The sequence below is a fragment of the Euprymna scolopes genome, chromosome 44 (genome assembly GCF_053919585.1).
Source record: "Euprymna scolopes isolate OS-2025 chromosome 44, ASM5391958v1, whole genome shotgun sequence".
In the NCBI taxonomy this organism is placed as follows: domain Eukaryota; kingdom Metazoa; phylum Mollusca; class Cephalopoda; order Sepiida; family Sepiolidae; genus Euprymna; species Euprymna scolopes.
The window spans coordinates 54,556,560-54,575,125 of NC_136525.1; the positions used below are offsets into that span (position 1 = coordinate 54,556,560).

The 18,566-nt window shown below is 33.4% G+C and overlaps 1 protein-coding gene across 2 annotated transcripts in view; it reads right to left on the bottom strand.

Moving 5' to 3' along the window:
* Window positions 1-11,835: 11,835 nt before the first annotated feature.
* LOC145268846 (DNA repair and recombination protein RAD54B-like) overlaps window positions 11,836-18,566 on the bottom strand; it is a 169,501-nt gene continuing 162,770 nt past the window's right edge. For both annotated transcript variants that reach the window (XM_080124518.1, XM_080124520.1), the window contains exons 25-27: window positions 15,811-15,975; window positions 13,637-13,711; window positions 11,836-12,073 (exon numbers count right to left, since the gene is read on the bottom strand). In XM_080124518.1, the coding sequence (XP_079980644.1) occupies window positions 11,972-12,073; window positions 13,637-13,711; window positions 15,811-15,975 (342 nt within the window). In that variant the 3' untranslated portion in view covers window positions 11,836-11,971. The remainder of the gene's footprint in view (window positions 12,074-13,636; window positions 13,712-15,810; window positions 15,976-18,566) is intronic.

The window sequence follows — 18,566 nt, forward strand, 5'->3', positions numbered from 1 at the left end:
TTGTTATTTGTTTATTTATTTGTTTTTTATTTTTTATTTGTTTATTTATTTGTCTTTTTTTTGTTGTTGCCCTGTTTTAATTTTGATGCTGAATCATTTTTTATTCAGCCTTTTCCGTTTTTTTTTTTTTGAAGATTGTAATGCTGAGTATGGGGCAGCCAAACCAGCTGCCAACATTGCCCTGCTTTTTATTGAAACCAACCGAGAGCTCTTTTTAGTATCCTCGTGTTTCCTTTAAGTGCAATTATCTTGATCTCTATTGCACTTGGTTCACCAGGTATATTAGTTAGGTAGGACTTCAGATTCTTCCTCACAAGCCCTGTAGCAGAAGTTTCAGAGAATGCATTCTTTTCATCAGAGCAAATGAAAATTATAGAAAAGCTATACATTTGTTGGTTGGTTGGTTGTTTTTGTTTTACGGCATATCAACCCTTTTCAGGTTATTTAATGCCGAATCCAAAGATTTTGAAGAAAATTTTTTTTAATAGAATATATTTGTTGTTTTCAAGTCGGTTTCTATTTAACCCATAGTTCGGACCCTAACAGGTACTACCACTCCAGGTCAGAGTGGACCTGGGAGCAATGGTAATTAAAGGGTGGCTCCACACACCCCAAAGAGCACAAGCTGGGGCCTCACCACTGAATATAGTTTAAGGTCAAATCCAGGACCTGAATTTGTTGGTACTGGCATCAATTGAAATTGAAAACTAATCATAAATGAAAAAAAAAAAAAAAGTTATTGTAAAGAGTTTATGAAATCGTAAATGAAAAAAATAAAAAGGCGAATAAAAGGATATGCAGTGGTTAGGTCGTTTCAAAAGGTTAAATGGTCGTAAAATTCAATGTTTTCATAAGTTGGATTTGTAATGTTGACAGATCCAAATTAAAAATCGAAAATGAGCGATTGAGGAAGAAAGATTTTTTTTCAAACCGTTAAAGTTTATACACACACACACATATATATATATATGTGTGTGTGTGTGCTTTTAATTTTTATAATGCAACAACTATGAGTCTCATTATTTTTGTGAATGTCAAAAGTTTCAGAAAGGCGGCAATAAAAAAAAAGAGAAAATAGGTATATCAGTAGAACAATGGAGAGGAAGTTGTTCACCAAGGTACACAAAAGAAAGCTGAAATAGGATTGTTAATCAAGGTGTGACGTACAAAAGACCGGACAGAAAAAAGATTGTCATCATCATCATCATCATCGTATGAATCAAGAGATTTTATTTTTGGCATTGGTTTCCCTGGTATTTTTTTTTTCTACTCAGAATTCTTTCTAGAAAAACATCGGATGATTACGGGAAGGACTATGTGAAGGTTGCCAACATCCTAAATAAAGGTGATTTTTTTATAGAACGAACTAGATTCAAACTTGGGACACTCAGGTCGTCAGTCTGTGTCCTTAATCACTGAAGCACCCTCACTTTTCACAAAGATATATTTAAAGTGAAGTTATGGGTAGTTTTACGTGTGGAGTCAATTTTGCGAGGAGGGTTGCAAGTGTAACTTAGAGCAGATAGAGATGACCTGATGTCTGCCTTGGCAAACTGTACGTTAGCATGTAGAGAATTGATGGTGTCACACTGAGAGGGCAACTGATATGTGTCAGAGTTTGTTTTATTGGGGTCGGCTGTGTACAAAAAGTTGAGGAAGAAAGATTTTTTTTCAAAGCATTAATTAAAGTTTATATATATATATATATATACACACATGAAAATAGGTTTATCAGCAGAACAATGGAGAGGAAGTTGTTCACCAAGGTACACAAAAGAAAGCTGAAATAGGATTGTTAATCAAGGTATGACATACAAAATAGCAGACATAAAGGTAGATCATCATCTGTGGACGTTAGCATGTAGAGGATTGATGGTGTCACACACACACAGTGCAACTGATATTTGAAAAATGTGTTGGAGTTTTTTTTTTATTTTTATTTCTTTTTTGTAGTTGTGAACCTGTGAATGCCCCCTCGGCAGTCACTAATGTGAGAGACGATGCCACGGCCAGAAGAAAATATAAAAGAGAAAATGTTGCGATTAGCGATGTTGTCAAGCAGTATAGCAGGTGGCCTCACAATGACTCAATAAAAAAATATATAACGAAGTTAGGATTGTACTGCAACACGATCATTTGTGAGAGTATAATTTGGTATTTTCATGCCATGGGGACATTACTGAAAGGCCTGTTAGATCCTGGCACAGCACAACTAGCTCCCCAATCGTAAATGATCGGCACATCTCCTTTAATACAGGAGTTATTCTTGTTTGTAGGCTTGACAGGTCTTTGAATGAATTTTCAGCCTCATTAATTCTCTCCAGAGAACTAATTATTTGAGCTGGGACCGTCAGCTGAAATTCATATCCATTGTCTTTCTACCAACTACATTTCCACAGTTTTGTGCACCAAATAAACCTAGTTCCTTTTCTTTAGTTACATTTCTTTTTCTTTTCCAACTTACCTCCTAACACTTGAAGGAAGGGGGGCTCCATAGTATTACAAATATTGTTTGCCATTTGTGTCTGCATTGTGGGAATGTTTCTGGAAGGGCTGGTATGTCCTGGCATGGCACAAACAACTTTCTAGTTATAAACAATAGGTACATCTTTAAAATGAAGGAGTTAATTTCAAACATAGGGTTGATGTGTTTTTGATGAATTTTTTTTTTTACCTCATTAATTCTCTCCATAGAACTAATTTTTTGGAGTGGGACTATCAGCTAAAATTGAATGCTAGTATAAAAGGAACAAACAAACTATATTTTTGCATAAAAAAAGTATATAATTTATTTTTACATTTCAGCTTCCAAAAGAACATAATTGATAGCTTGAAAGTTGGCAGGGCTTGGCCTCAAATGACTGCAACTGCTCATAAATCTCTCTTGTGGCGACAAGGAAGAGTGGGACAAAAAGAAAAGGATACAAAACAAGTATGCACATCAAAAGGAAAGAGACATTTTCTGACTTTACCTTTAGTGAAGCCAGTGTCAGCATTGGCCCATGACTTGGCAGCTGTCACTTTTTCTCATCAAGCTGTCAACTTTAGTTGAGCAAGGCCATGTTTTAATGCTGCAATACCTTCTTCTCGTCTCCTCATGATAACTATAAAAGCTAGGCATAAGACTCCCTAATGTGGGGAAATCCAGCTCCCACAAAAGGGCGCTCATCATGGTGCCACAATACTGAATCCAATGTTGTAAGGTTTGTAGATGTATCTTTTTTTTTTTTTTACATAGGCGTCACCACTTATCAAGGCCGATAGGCCACTCAAGGATAACGGTTAAAGAGTATACAGTAGTCAAAAGGACAATATAGTAGTCGATAGTAATGGAAATTTGGTAAATTTGTTAACTTAAGTGGAACGGCTCATCAGAAACGTTGGACTTGAAGACAACCATATTATAGACAGCTGGAAAGCAGGAAAACGGAAGACAATTCCACAGGCGTGCAGTTCTAAGAAAGAAGCTTTGATCATGGAATCTATGTTTAGGTTTAGGCACAGATAAAGAGTGGGGAGAATTATTGATAGTGTTTTCAGCTAGTTGAGTGGTTCTTGTGAAAGTTTGGCGAGGAGGGGGACCATAAATTGAAGCTCAGCCGAACACTTCCCATGAAAATAACGATAAAGCAGAGACAAACTCGCAACATCTCTTCTGTGAGACGGAGGTTGCAGCGAAGAGAAAAGGACATCTCCCACCAGGCCACGAAGTCTATTTTGAACCCTATTAAGGCAGGACAAGTCTTTTCTAGCAGCTCCTGCCCATATGTGGCAACAGTATTCTATCCTTGGACGTATTTGACTCTTATATAGATGTATCTTGGGTAGTTTCATACTTTTAACTGAACAAGCAGAAAAAAGACATCCATATCGAATACATAAAAACCTCCACAATCAAAAAGCTTGCTGAAGACAATTGGACGAGCCATGGTGGAGATCTATGATGAACCAGCAACCGAGATTACCAGAAAAAGGAGAGAGAAAGAAAGAGTCAGAGAAAGAGAGGATAAGAAGAAAAGAGAGAAAGAGAATAAGAAAGAAAAAAAAGAGAGAGAATAGGAAAAAAGAGAAAGAGAGGATAAGAAAGAAAGAGAGAGAAAGAAAAAAGAAAGACAGAATAAGAAAAAAGAAAGAGAAGAAAAAAGACAATGAAAAAAACGAGAGAGAGAGAGAAAGAAAAAAGAGAAGAAAAAAAAGAGAATGAAAAAAACGAGAGAGAAAGAAAAAAGAGAAAGAAAGAAAGAGAGAGCGAGAATAAGGAAAGAGAGAGAGAATAAGAAAAAAAAGAGACAGAATAAAAAAATGAGAGAAAGAAAAAAGAAAGAAAGAGAGAGAATAAAAAAAAGAAAGAATAAATCAAAAGTACATAAACATGCAGTTATATTCAAGATTGGCTCTTTTTTTCTTTCTCTTTCTCTTTTTTTTCTCTCTCTCTTTTTTTTCTTTCTCTTTTTTTCTCTCTTTTTTCTTTCTCTTTTTTTTCTTTCTCTTTTTTTCTCTCTCTCTTTTTTCTTTCTCTTTCTTTCTCTTTCTCTTTTTTTCTTTCTCTTTCTTTCTCTCTTTTTTTCTCTCTCTTTTTTCTTTCTTTTTTTTTTCTTTCTCTTTTTTTTTCTCTCTTTTTTTTCTTTCTCTTTTTTTCTCTCTCTCTTTTTTCTTTCTCTTTTTTTTCTTTCTCTTTTTTTTCTCTCTCTTTTTTTTTCTCTTTTTTTTCTTTCTCTTTCTTTCTCTCTCTCTTTTTTCTCTCTCTCTTTTTTTTTCTTTCTCTTTTTTTTCTCTCTCTCTTTTTTCTTTCTCTTTTTTTTCTTTCTCTTTTTTTTCTCTCTCTCTTTTTTCTTTCTCTTTTTTTCTCTCTCTCTTTTTTCTTTCTCTTTTTTTCTCTCTCTTTTTTTTTCTTTCTCTTTTTTCTCTCTCTCTTTTTTTTCTCTCTTTTTTTTCTCTCTTTTTTCTTTCTCTTTTTTCTCTCTCTCTCTTTTTTTTCTTTCTCTTTTTTTTCTCTCTCTCTTTTTTCTTTCTTTTTTTTCTTTCTCTTTTTTTTCTCTCTCTCTTTTTTCTTTCTCTTTTTTTCTTTCTCTTTTTTTTCTCTGTCTCTTTTTTCTTTCTCTTTTTTCTCTCTCTTTTTTTCTCTCTTTTTTTCTTTCTCTCTTTTTTTCTTTCTCTTTTTTCTCTCTCTCTTTTTTTCTTTCTCTTTTTTCTCTCTCTCTCTTTTTTTTTCTTTCTCTTTTTTTTCTCTCTCTTTTTTCTTTCTCTTTTTTCTCTCTCTTTTTTTCTCTCTCTCTTTTTTTCTTTCTCTTTTTCTCTCTCTCTCTTTTTTCTCTCTCTTTTTTTCTCTCTCTCTTTTTTCTCTCTCTTTTTTTCTCTCTCTCTTTTTTTTCTTTCTCTTTTTTTTCTTTCTCTTTTTTTCTCTCTCTCTTTTTTCTTTCTCTTTTTTCTCTCTCTCTTTTTTTTCTTTCTCTTTTTTTCTCTCTCTCTTTTTTTTTCTTTCTCTTTTTCTCGTTCTCCTTTCTGACTTCCGGTTTGTGCCATCCATTTGGCTGGATAATTTGATATGGTGATGTGTACAAGAAAGCCATTTTTAATTCCGCAAAGTATTTTTCTGTCTCATCATTCAACCGACACAATCCTATTAATACTTGCTCTCAAGTGGCTTTCGGACCTTGATGTGAGGCGAGTCGTTAGTAAAATAAACAACAAAAAAAAAAAGACTTTATATTTTATTTTATTGTTTTTACTTTTAAAAAATCTTTTGAGATGAAGCCTCATAATTTGTGAATTCATTTTTTTTTAAATTATTATCCTCATCCTCATCTTCATAGATGATGTTTCATCACATTTTTCGGCCAACTCATCCTCTGGCCTTCTTCAGGTGATTAACCATGACGAGATGAGAATGTTGAATCTTGTAACTGAATCCCTAGTAATTACTGCCTTCCATAGTTGTCGTCTCATCACGTTTTGGCCAACTAATCCTCTGGCCTGCTTTGGCTAGGATTGAAACCGTTATCTTCAGACAATGCTCACTTTGAACTGTAAAGACTCAACGCCTGTATCCACTGCACCACGGGCCCAAAATGGCAATCAAGATTGGATCTTATGGTCTTATAATTCCAATTGAAATCTTATCTGGTCTTCGATTTACGGATCCATATTGAATGGTATTATATATCTTATTTTTATGCTTCCTCATCCTTTGAGATGAGGTCTTCATAATTTGTGTATTCATCACTAATTGGCTTATGATAACAGCATATTCTAATCATTATTTTGACTCTCGAATATATATCCGACACAGACAGAGTTAGTCAAGCGATAACCCCATCACTCTATATAGAAAGCATAAAAGATATCAATGGATATACAGTCGAGAGTCAAAACAATGAAAAGAATATGCTGTTGTCCTAACCCTATTCATCACTTATCGCCCATCTTTGTAGTTGTTTCACCATGTTTCGACCAACTCATCCTCTGGCCTTCTTCAGGTGGGTAACTGCAACAGGATAGGAATTATGAGTCTTGTAACTGTATCCTAAGTAATTACTGCCTTCCATAGTTGTAGTTTCACCTCGTTTTGGCCAACTCATCCTCTGGCCAGGATGGAAATCATTATCTTCAGGCAATGCTCACCTGGAATCGTAGAGACTCAACACCTCTATCCACTGTGCCATAGACTCTGAAGCAGACCATAGGATGAGTTGGTCGAAATGTGGTGAAACAACAATTATGAAGATGAGGATAAGTCCGCAAAAGAAATTAAAAAAAAAAAAGACTTATTGAATTGTCTCCCCTGTTCCGAGTGAACATCTTCAAGAAAAAAAAAAAAAAAATGTTTTCAAATAGTAAACTGCACAAGTAGTATCGCATGAACTTTCTGATAAGCACATTAAAGGAAAGAAAATAAATGTGCAAATTAATTTATCAGCAAAAATTAATTCATCAGCAAAAACCTACGATGAAAAAAAAAGATGAGTGGCTTTTAGGTCCGCCTTCCTTTTTCTTCTTCTTCAAAAAAAATGTTTTCAAATAGTAAACTGCACAATTATCGCATGAACTTTCTGATAAGCACATTAAAGGAAAGAAAAAAATGTGCAAATTAATTTATCAGCAAAAATTAATTTATCAGCAAAAAGCTACAATGAAAAAAAAAAGATGAGTGGCTTTTAGGTCCGCCTTCCTTTTTCTTCTTCTTCAAAAAAATGTTTTCAAATAGTAAACTGCACAATTAACGCATGAACTTTCTGATAAGCACATTAAAGGAAAGAAAAAAATGTGCAAATTAATTTATCAGCAAAAAGCTACAATGAAAAAAAAAAGATGAGTGGCTTTTAGGTCCGCCTTCCTTTTTCTTCTTCTTCAAAAAAATGTTTTCAAATAGTAAACTGCACAATTAACGCATGAACTTTCTGATAAGCACATTAAAGGAAAGAAAAAGTGTGCAAATTAATTTATTAGCAAAAATTAATTCATCAGCAAAAATTAATTTATCAGCAAAAAGCTACAATGAAAAAAAAAGATGAGTGGCTTTTAGGTCCGCCTTCCTTTTTCTTCTTCTTCAAAAAAATGTTTTCAAATAGTAAACTGCACAATTAACACATGAACTTTCTGATAAGCACATTAAAGGAAAGAAAAAAATGTGCAAATTAATTTATCAGCAAAAAGCTACAATGAAAAAAAAAAGATGAGTGGCTTTTAGGTCCGCCTTCCTTTTTCTTCTTCTTCAAAAAAATGTTTTCAAATAGTAAACTGCACAATTAACGCATGAACTTTCTGATAAGCACATTAAAGGAAAGAAAAAAATGTGCAAATTAATTTATCAGCAAAAATTAAGTTATCAGCAAAAAGCTACAATGAAAAAAAAGATGAGTGGCTTTTAGGTCCGCCATTCTTTTTCTTCTTAAACTGTTTTTTACCTCTTCCTTCTACCATCAATAGGAGGTGTTTCTCCTCTCTTTACTGAGCTGATCTTCGAAAGTGCACTCTCTTAAATTCCTTATCACAAAAAAGGTGTTAGCAGTGATATTTTAATTAAACGCAGTGTGTGTGTGTGTGTGTGTGTGTGTGTGTGTGTATGTGTGATATTCTCAGCCTACTTGATAAGTAGAGCCATGACAAGAGAATATTCTTTTAATTCTTTTGATCTTCAAGTATATATCCGACACAGTAAGACACACTTAATCAACCAAGAACCACATCCGTCTACATGAAAACATATAACTGTGTAATTATAATCACTTCAATTTAAGTTTAAAATGAAAACGTCTTAGTGAAAACATAGCTTTCAGAATTACTTTTTATTTATCAAGTTTTATTCTTGAAAATTATTTAATCTAATTGGTCGATCATAATGACTTGAATTTAAGTTTCAAATAAAAATATCTTAATGGAAACATAAATATCAGAAAGCAATTTCATCCATCAAGTTACATTCTTGAAAACTAATGTAACTAATTGTTCGATCATAATGACTTGAATTTAAGTTTCAAATAAAAATATCTTAATGGAAACATAAATATCAGAAAGCCATTTCATCCATCAAGTTACATTCTTGAAAACTAATCTAATTGTTCGATTATAATGACTTGAATTTAAGTTTCAAATAAAAATATCTTAATGGAAACATAAATATCAGAAAGCCATTTCATCCATCAAGTTACATTCTTAAAAACTAATGTAACTAATTGTTCGATCATAATGACTTGAATTTAAGTTTCAAATAAAAATATCTTAATGGAAACATAAATATCAGAAAGCCATTTCATCCATCAAGTTACATTCTTAAAAACTAATCTAATTGTTCGATTATAATGACTTGAATGTAAGTTTAAAATAAAAATATCTTAATGGAAACATAAATATCAGAAAGCCATTTCATCCATCAAGTTACATTCTTAAAAACTAATCTAATTGTTCGATTATAATGACTTGAATTTAAGTTTCAAATAAAAATATCTTAATGGAAACATAAATATCAGAAAGCCATTTCATCCATCAAGTTACATTCTTAAAAACTAATGTAACTAATTGTTCGATCATAATGACTTGAATTTAAGTTTCAAATAAAAATATCTTAATGGAAACATAAATATCAGAAAGCCATTTCATCCATCAAGTTACATTCTTAAAAACTAATCTAATTGTTCGATTATAATGACTTGAATTTAAGTTTCAAATAAAAATATCTTAATGGAAACATAAATATCAGAAAGCCATTTCATCCATCAAGTTACATTCTTGAAAACTAATGTAACTAATTGTTCGATCATAATGACTTGAATTTAAGTTTAAAATAAAAATATCTTAATGGAAACATAAATATCAGAAAGCCATTTCATCCATCAAGTTACATTCTTAAAAACTAATCTAATTGTTCGATTATAATGACTTGAATGTAAGTTTAAAATAAAAATATCTTAATGGAAACATAAATATCAGAAAGCCATTTCATCCATCAAGTTACATTCTTAAAAACTAATCTAATTGTTCGATTATAATGACTTGAATTTAAGTTTCAAATAAAAATATCTTAATGGAAACATAAATATCAGAAAGCCATTTCATCCATCAAGTTACATTCTTAAAAACTAATCTAATTGTTCGATTATAATGACTTGAATTTAAGTTTCAAATAAAAATATCTTAATGGAAACATAAATATCAGAAAGCAATTTCATCCATCAAGTTACATTCTTAAAAACTAATCTAATTGTTCGATCATAATGACTTGAATTTAAGTTTAAAATAAAAATATCTTAATGGAAACATAAATATCAGAAAGCCATTTCATCCATCAAGTTACATTCTTAAAAAACTAATGTGACTTTAAGATGACCATATTGTAGTCAGCTGGAAAGCAGGCAAACGGAAGAGAGTTCCACAGGCATGCAGTTCTAAGAAAGAAACTTTGTTCATGGAATCTATGTTTAGATTTAGGCACAGATAAAGAGTGGGAAAAATTATTGAAAGTAAAAAATTATATGTGGAAAAAATAATCTGTTAACATTATTTATTTTATTTTTTTAACATAGGAGTCACCACTTATCAAGGCCCGGAGGCCACCGGAGGATAAGAGTTATAGAGCGTCCAGTAGTCAATGGGATAATAATGTAATCGTTAGTAATGGGAATTTGGTAAATTGGATTACTTAAGGGGGTGGTTCATCAAGAATTTGTTTATGTTGGACTTGAAGACGACCATATTGTAGTCAGCCGGAAAGCAGGCAAACGGAAGAGAGTTCCACAGGTGTGCGGTTCTAAGAAAGAAACTTTGTTCATGGAATCTATGTTTAGGTTTAGACACAGATAAAGAGTGGGGGAAATTATTAGGCTGCGGTGAAATCAATGAAGCAGATGACGGAAGATTACTGATGGACCCACCACTGTTCTAAAATTTGCTTGAGGGAGAAAATTTGATCTGTACATTCTTTGTTTCTATAAAATCCTGTTTAGTTTGGTTGGGTTCAGCAGTCTCGGATATTCTGGAAACGACGCAGAAAGGTACTTGAGAAGATTTTAAAGACGGCATCAATCAAACTCATGCTTCTATAACTGTGGCAATCGTAATGGTCGCCTTTTTTGTAGAAGAAGCAGAGTATTGTATTGCTCCAGTCCTGAGGTAGTTGTTCAGAATTGGGTGTAAGTAACTGACCATAAGGTTGAGACAGCTCTTGTAGAGTTTCATCGGAAGTGCATACTCTCCTGAATGGAACGTTCAATTCTCACACTGACAGAACAAGAACATGCTACCCCCGTGAAGTAAATAAAAGGTTCTGTTCAAAATTCATCCAAATTCTTGAGTTTGACAAAAATATTCCCGAGTTCGACAAGATACACCTGAAGAAGGCCGGAGGTTACATCAACCGAAACGTGAAAATCGCACTCAAGATGAGAATAGTAGTTTGATGAATCCAAATAATATGAAATAAACTTCAGTCAATACCTGACTTGTCCACCTAGTTTTAGCGATGAATGTCCAACAGTTTTTATTTTATCCTTTGCTTGGAGGAGAATAAAGTCAAAATAAAATAAAAACATATAAAAAACAAAAAAATTACATAAAAAAAAAACAGTGAATCCTGCATGGTCCCCTGTGAGTGCACGGTGAACAAGGTATAAAAAAATGACTAAGTTCAGCATCCCCCCCCACCCCATTTAGCTCCGAAAGTCCGCAGTGGATGTCAAATCCTGGTGAAAATGAACAAATGGTGCAGTTTTAGGCCTTATCTGAGCTCTGCACCATGCAAAAAAAAAAGAAATGACTAAGTCCATCATTGCCGCCACCCCCACATTTTTAGCCCCAAAAGTCCCCAAGGCCTTAACATATTTAAATTTGAGTTCAGCACCTTGCAAAACTGCTAAATAGACATACACAGAAAATTTAGGACAAATATGATAAAATAGTCCCAAAAATGGAGTGTTTTTATTAGCCCTAAAAGAGCCCTGAGACACACCCAAGAGTTATTGCGAAGTATAGACAAACAAAATTATATAGAAATCAGTTAGTTACAACTTTTCAGAAAGTTTTATAAAAATCCAAAGCATCGATTTTTTTTAATAAGCACAAAAGTGTCAATTTTAGCCATTTTAACCCAAAAGGCACTCCTAGGTGGGATGGGCCAACTGGAGTTTTCCTGGAAAATCCCTTTAGTTACTTTTTTACTCATATCATGTTTAATGTTTGTGCAAAATTTCAAAAAATTTCAAGGCGTAGTTATTGAGAAAAATGTGGACAGATGAACGGACAAGGGTGAATGTACAGGTCCATCCTCCTTTTGTCGGAGAACCAAAAAACAATAAAGCAATTTTTCATCAATATGAAAAAAAAAACAATCCAAAAATTACAAAATAATGTCAGTAAGCCATATTTATTAGCAGACTTGTGGTATATACAAATATCAAAAAATATTTTCATGGGAAAATTAAAACAGATTAAAAACTCATGAAGAAAAACAAGAATGAAAATGTCGGCTACATTCATACGTTTAATTAGAAGTTTCTTCTGCGATCGGCAAAGCTTTGGTTTCACTCCAGAAGACGAACGTCACATTGTTGTTCTCACCTGGTGATGAGGGAAGATGCCATTCCTGGAACAAAAAGTAAAATGCAGGTAAGTAAATAAAAAAAAAAATTAATTATAAAATTAAATCATTGAAATAAAATACTACAAAATTAAATCATTGAAATAAAATTTAATTACAAAATTAAATCATTGAAAAAAAATTAATTACAAAATTAAATCATTGAAATAAAATACTACAAAATTAAATCATTGAAATAAATACTACAAAATTAAATCATTGAAATAAAATATTACAAAATTAAATCATTGAAATAAAATACTACAAAATTAAATCATTGAAATAAAATACTACAAAATTAAATCATTGAAATAAAATACTACAAAATTAAATCATTGAAATAAAATACTACAAAATTAAATCATTGAAATAAAATACTACAAAATTAAATCATTGAAATAAAATACTACAAAATTAAATCATTGAAATAAAATACTACAAAATTAAATCATTGAAATAAAATACTACAAAATTAAAGAGAGGTCCCAGTATTTGATGGCTGAGTGGTAGTAAGTTAAATAGTGAGTAAAAGTTACTTTCACTTTTTCTAATAACTTTTTTTTAGTGATGAGACAATTCCAATATTTTTCCCTGATTCTGATACAATTACTGATTCCGCACTAAATTTCCGATTCCGATATAATAACTGATTCTTTATAAATGTCTAAACATTTAGCTACAAAGTTGTGATTTTTCCACAATTGCTGTAAAAAGCACACATCAAATGTGCATATATTTTCTAAAACATAAAAACAAACTGGGGGGGGGGGGTGATCTAAAGATTTTAGTTTTCCTGGTTGTTCAAAATTAATAAATATTCATCATTTTATCGTCTCTATGAGCAGTGGAAGATTTTGTTTTTAACAAAATCAATTAAAAACAATAAGTAAAGGAATCGTTTTAGGCATTGGAAAATAGGCACAATTTTTCCCCCCGATTCTGATACCAATTCTCCAAAAAGTTCCAATTTTTCCGGTTCCCGATTCTGATTAATCGTCCCAACACTACTTTTTTTCCGAAAGTCAGCTAGGTCAGAACTAATGTAGGAAATTATGAAATTGAATGACATTGGCTGATAATTTCTAGAACGATGCATCAGTTATTGGCAGAAAATGTGAACATACTCAAATTATATATATATCGCCTAGGTTTATCGTCATATGGTGCCTTAATCTAGACGGGCAAAAACGACTTTAATTTATTATATGTATGTATAAAATAAAAAAATAAATGTAATATGTAGCTTTATAATCTTAGGTTAAGGGAACATTATTCAATCTAAAGCAAGACAGTTTTCCTTCCTGCCCTAACTCCTTCTAAATATGACTGTTTATGAGAGTCAGCTAAGTCAGAATTTATGTAAGAAATTGTGAAATTGAATGAAAATGATTAATAATTCCTAGAAAAATGGATCAGTCAGTGGCAGTCAATATTAGCGCCTGTGTTTATAGTATGATGGTGACTAAATTTAAAAAAAAAAAAAAAAAAAAATTAAAAAGAAAAGAAAAATTGACTTTATTTTATTAATTAGATATATATATAAAAACAAAAAACTTGGTATATACAAACCGGATGTGCCGCAAGTTCATCAGGTGCAATGTGCTTCCAATCAAGCAATTCATCCATTGTAAGATTCTTCTTATTCTGGAAACAAAACAAATTTAAAATAAAGTTGTAATAGAGTGTATATATATAACGAGTGTATATATATATTAGTATATATATATAACGAGTGTATATATATAACGAGTGTATATATATATAACGAGTGTGTATATAAATATGAGTATATATATATAACGAGTGTATATATATATGAGTATATATATAACGAGTGTATATATATAACGAGTGTTTATATATAGCGAGTGTATATATATAGCGAGTGTATATATATAACGAGTGTATATATATATATGAGTGTATATATATAACGAGTGTATATATATATATGAGTATATATATATAACGAGTGTATATATATATGAGTATATATATATAACGAGTGTATATATATATATAACGAGTGTATATATATATAACGAGTGTATATATATATAGCGAGTGTATATATATAATGAGTGTATATATATAACAAGTGTATATATATATGAGTGTATATATATATATAACGAGTGTATATATATAACGAGTGTATATATATATGAGTGGTTGTACAAAATGAGTCTCTTTAGCTTGTTCACGTGTCGTCTATTTAATGTGCATGACATCTTCCAATATGTTATCATCGAAAACTTACTTACAGTTCAATCTGACTCTACTTTTTATGTATAATCAAAAACTTACTTCCTTTTCTGATGTCACTTTCTACGAAGCATCAAAACTTGTTATAAAATAAAATATACATCAAGTGCGCTTTTTTTTTTTTTTTTTTTTTACACAGTGGTCACCACTTATCAAGGCCCGGAAGCCACTCAGGGATAAGGGTTATTGCAAGTACATTACGTTAGTGTGGAGATTTGATGAAGTGTTTACTTAAGGGGGGGGGCGGTTCATTAGGAATTTGTTAACGTTGGACTTGAAGACATCCAAGTTGTAGTCAGGTGGGAAGCAGGCAGACGGAACAGAGTTCCACAGGCGTGCAGTTCTAAGAAAGAAGCTTTGTTCATGGAATCCACGTTTTGATTTAGGCACAGATAAAGAGTGGGGGAAATTTTTCACAGTGGATTCAGCTAAACAGGTGTTTTTCATGAAAGATTGGCGAGGAGGGACCAGAGATTGGAGTTCAGACGAGCACTTGCCATGAAAGTAATGATAAAACAAGGATAGGTTCGCAACGTGTGGGAGTGGGATTTTGCTGCTTGTCAGGCTTATCAAGGGTGTTTACGTCGTGGGGGCACAAGTGCTTGTAGTTTGTCGGACCATTCACCATTAAAATACTTGCAGAACAGGCAGAGGGATGCAACATTTCGTCGATGGGACAGAGGCTGAAACTTAGATCACAGTTCAGAACCTATCAGATTGGCAATTCTCTTTTAAACCTTGTCTAGGAGAGAGAGACTAGTAGCAGATGCACCAGCTCAAATATGACAACAATACTCCATACATGGGCGAATGGGGCCTTATAGAGGTACAGGATACTTTTGGGTGTTAGTAGTTTTCTAGCACGGTAGCGAGAGCGTACCTTCTTCGCAGCGGTCCTGGCAATGCTTTCAATGTAATTGTTCCAACTCATGTTTCCTATGAACGTTAGGCCAAGGAGTTTAAAAGATGTCTTTTCAGATAAAGAGTCATTGGCCATTGCTATTGGTGGCGATTGTAGAATATATATAAGATTCAAGAAAGCAAGAACGGCCGGACAGTCCACAGAGTTTTGTCTGTCTGTTGTGAGGGCTGAGAAGGAAAAACGAAAAGATCCAAGATGGCGACCGCGGTCTTTTAATGCCCACAGTCTTGAACAGTTCTTGAAAAATCATGTCTCACACATGATTTTGAGGTGCGCACGGGCACCATAAAAGCAGGCTGCTGGGGGGAATGGGCAGAAGTGTTCAGACCTGTGTAGAGTGAACATCGTCAGATTTTTCCGAACTTGTTTACATTGGACTTGAAGACAACGATACTGTAGTTGATCAAGAAGTAAGCCAGCAGAACATTGTTCCATATGCAGGCAGTTCTAAGAAAGAGGCGTTCAGACATGTGTAGAGTTAACATCGTCATGTGACTCAGACTTCTCTGATTCAGCAACCAATGATATCCATTCTAACATTAACATCGCAACTTACCTGTCCGTCGAGTTCGGCTTGAGGTGTTCCCAACTGGCATTGACGAGCAGGCGCAGGTAACTTGGCATGACCATCATCATTATTCTCACCTTGGCCATTTTTACAGGGGCATTTTAGCAGTTCGTGAGTGTCACAATTGGTCCGATCATTCAGGGAAAACAGGTCCTGCAATCACAAAGTAAATTATAAACTTTTTAATTTTTGCATTCTACAAGAAAAAAAAAAAAATATAGTAAAACTATTTAATAATCGTTGCATTTATTGGCAGGCACTGGTTTCCTCTGCAACTGTTTTCAATTGTCATGCACTGTCATCCATTGGCGGGCACTGTTGGTCATTGGTGATAACTGGAATTAGTGCTCTTTTTAGGTGGTTATAGTCACTTCATGGCAGGAATTGCTGTTTTGAGGTAGTTACTTGCAGGTACGGATAAATATTTGATTAATAGTAAACAAATACGAAGGTCATTCCAAAAAAAATCTATTTTTTTTTAACTCAAAAAGTTGAAGAGTTACAAAGACGGAGTGGTACCATTAAAACAAACAACCTTTTGTACTTCAGAATTTATTTTTCTACATAGTCACCACCATTCTTAATGCACTTTTGCCAACACTGAACGATAGTTGTGCATGGACATCTGAGCGTACTTTGTCATACAAAGGTTGTTCTAAAAGCAAAGCCTCTGATTTTTTTTAATTCAAAATGTTGAAGAGCTACGAAGACATGAGTGGTATCATAAAAACGAGCAACCTTTTGTGCTTCAGAATTTATTTTTGCTACATAGTCATCACCATTCTCAATGCATTTTTGCCAGGAATTTAATGACGCATCTCTGCTTCTGATGCACATTTATGACAGAGGTTGCTTTCTTAGAGCCTCATATTGTCAACATCTGCAACAAAGAGGTGAAACTTTCAGGTCCTGTGCATAAGTTCAGTTATCATAATAATGCAATTTGCAAGCTCCTCTGATCCATTCGGGCAGAATAAAAATAGGAGTTATTACTATTGCCATTCGTAATTCAATATGAAATTATCATTAAAACGAGAAATACACACACACATGCACAAAGTCTTGATTTTATTAATATACAAGAAGAATACCTGTCCCAGGACAGGTAAAATTAATTCCTCAAGGAGAACAGTTTTGAACCATTTTTATATCTGTAATGTCGTGACCCTTTTGGCTGTGATCATAGCGTAGTATCTGTGTTAACTGTGGCAAGCAGGGCCAAGAGTCAAAACATTATTATTATTATTATTATTATTATTATTATTATTAATTGATTGATTTGAGCGACGGTGGGTCACTGGATCAATTATTATGATTAGAAAAATAAAGAATTAAATTGGGAAAAAAATGATTGGCATATAATAATATCGCAAAAGGAATGTGAAAATAGAAAATAGATGTAAACATGATTTTTGGTTTGCATAAACAAATAACTAGATTGAGGTTACATCAGCTGTTGGTTTGAGACACGAAATTAGACACATGATGAGATATAGATTTGGGGAGATTCTAGTCAGTCGTTAGCTGGACATCAGAGGGAACGGACGACTCAAGAGAGGAGTTGGTCTCTCCATGACACAGCGAGCGGCGTCATTTCAGGCAGCCAAGATGTAAAGAACGTGTAATCTCTAAAGATGCCGGCCCGATCATGAAAATAAATGTTCGTAAATAATTCAAGTATGTGTTGTGTTATTTACATATGTTATAAAAGAACAGTTTGTCTACAACTGTTTTGATACGTCCACGTCAATCGTTTCCTGTTAGAACTGTTGCATAAATGTTAAAATATACACACTAGATGATCAACTAAATGATATGACGTATATATACATACACGCATTTACACATACACGAATATACAGATAAAAGATAAACCTCACGATTCAACATGTACGTCGTTATAGAACGTATTCATACACACAACGTAACGCTGTTACCTTACAAAGTTTAAAATCAAGATTTGTATTTATCCTGATTTGATTATCTTTCTGCACTCCTCCACCATTCCTTCTCGACATACTCCAGAATACCATCTACCATGCATTGTCGTCAAGATCTCCGATTTCACTATTAAATTTAATTTCTGTAACGAAATGCCATAACATTTTCATTAACTAAAAGGTTGCTGCAAAGAAGGTGGGCTCTCTTTGCTATGCTAGAAAATTACTCACGCCTGAGAGTATCCTATATCTCTACAAAGCCAACATTCATTCACGCAGGAAGTACTGTTACCACATCTGGGCCGAGGCATCGACCACTAGTCTCTAGACACGGTCCAAAAAGAAAAAAAAAAAGAGTCACCAATCTAATATGTGCCGCATTGTCAGCCAAACTCCCATCTCTGTCCTATCGCCGAAATGCTGGATCCCTGTGTTCTGACAAACTTGTAGCACTTGTGCCTTTTCCACATAAACACTCCCGACTAATCTGACAAGCAGCAAAATCCCACCCCTCCACTGTGGAGATCTCTAGATTCTGGAAGGCCTTCTACTCTAATAGACTTTGGAATTCCCTCCCGGTTTCCTGCTTCCCTGACTGTACTCACGTGTAAAAGTTTAAATGCAATTAATTGCTGCTCAACTCCCTACACAGTGTCCATGTAGATATGGTCCCAAATAGTAGCCTCTTACGTCCAAGTGGCACTGTGCCTTATTTGAGGTGAAATAAGAGTAATAAAAACAAAAAAATGGTTAACATAAATATCTGAGCAATTGAATTTATGAACCAGACGTAGTTAATGTACG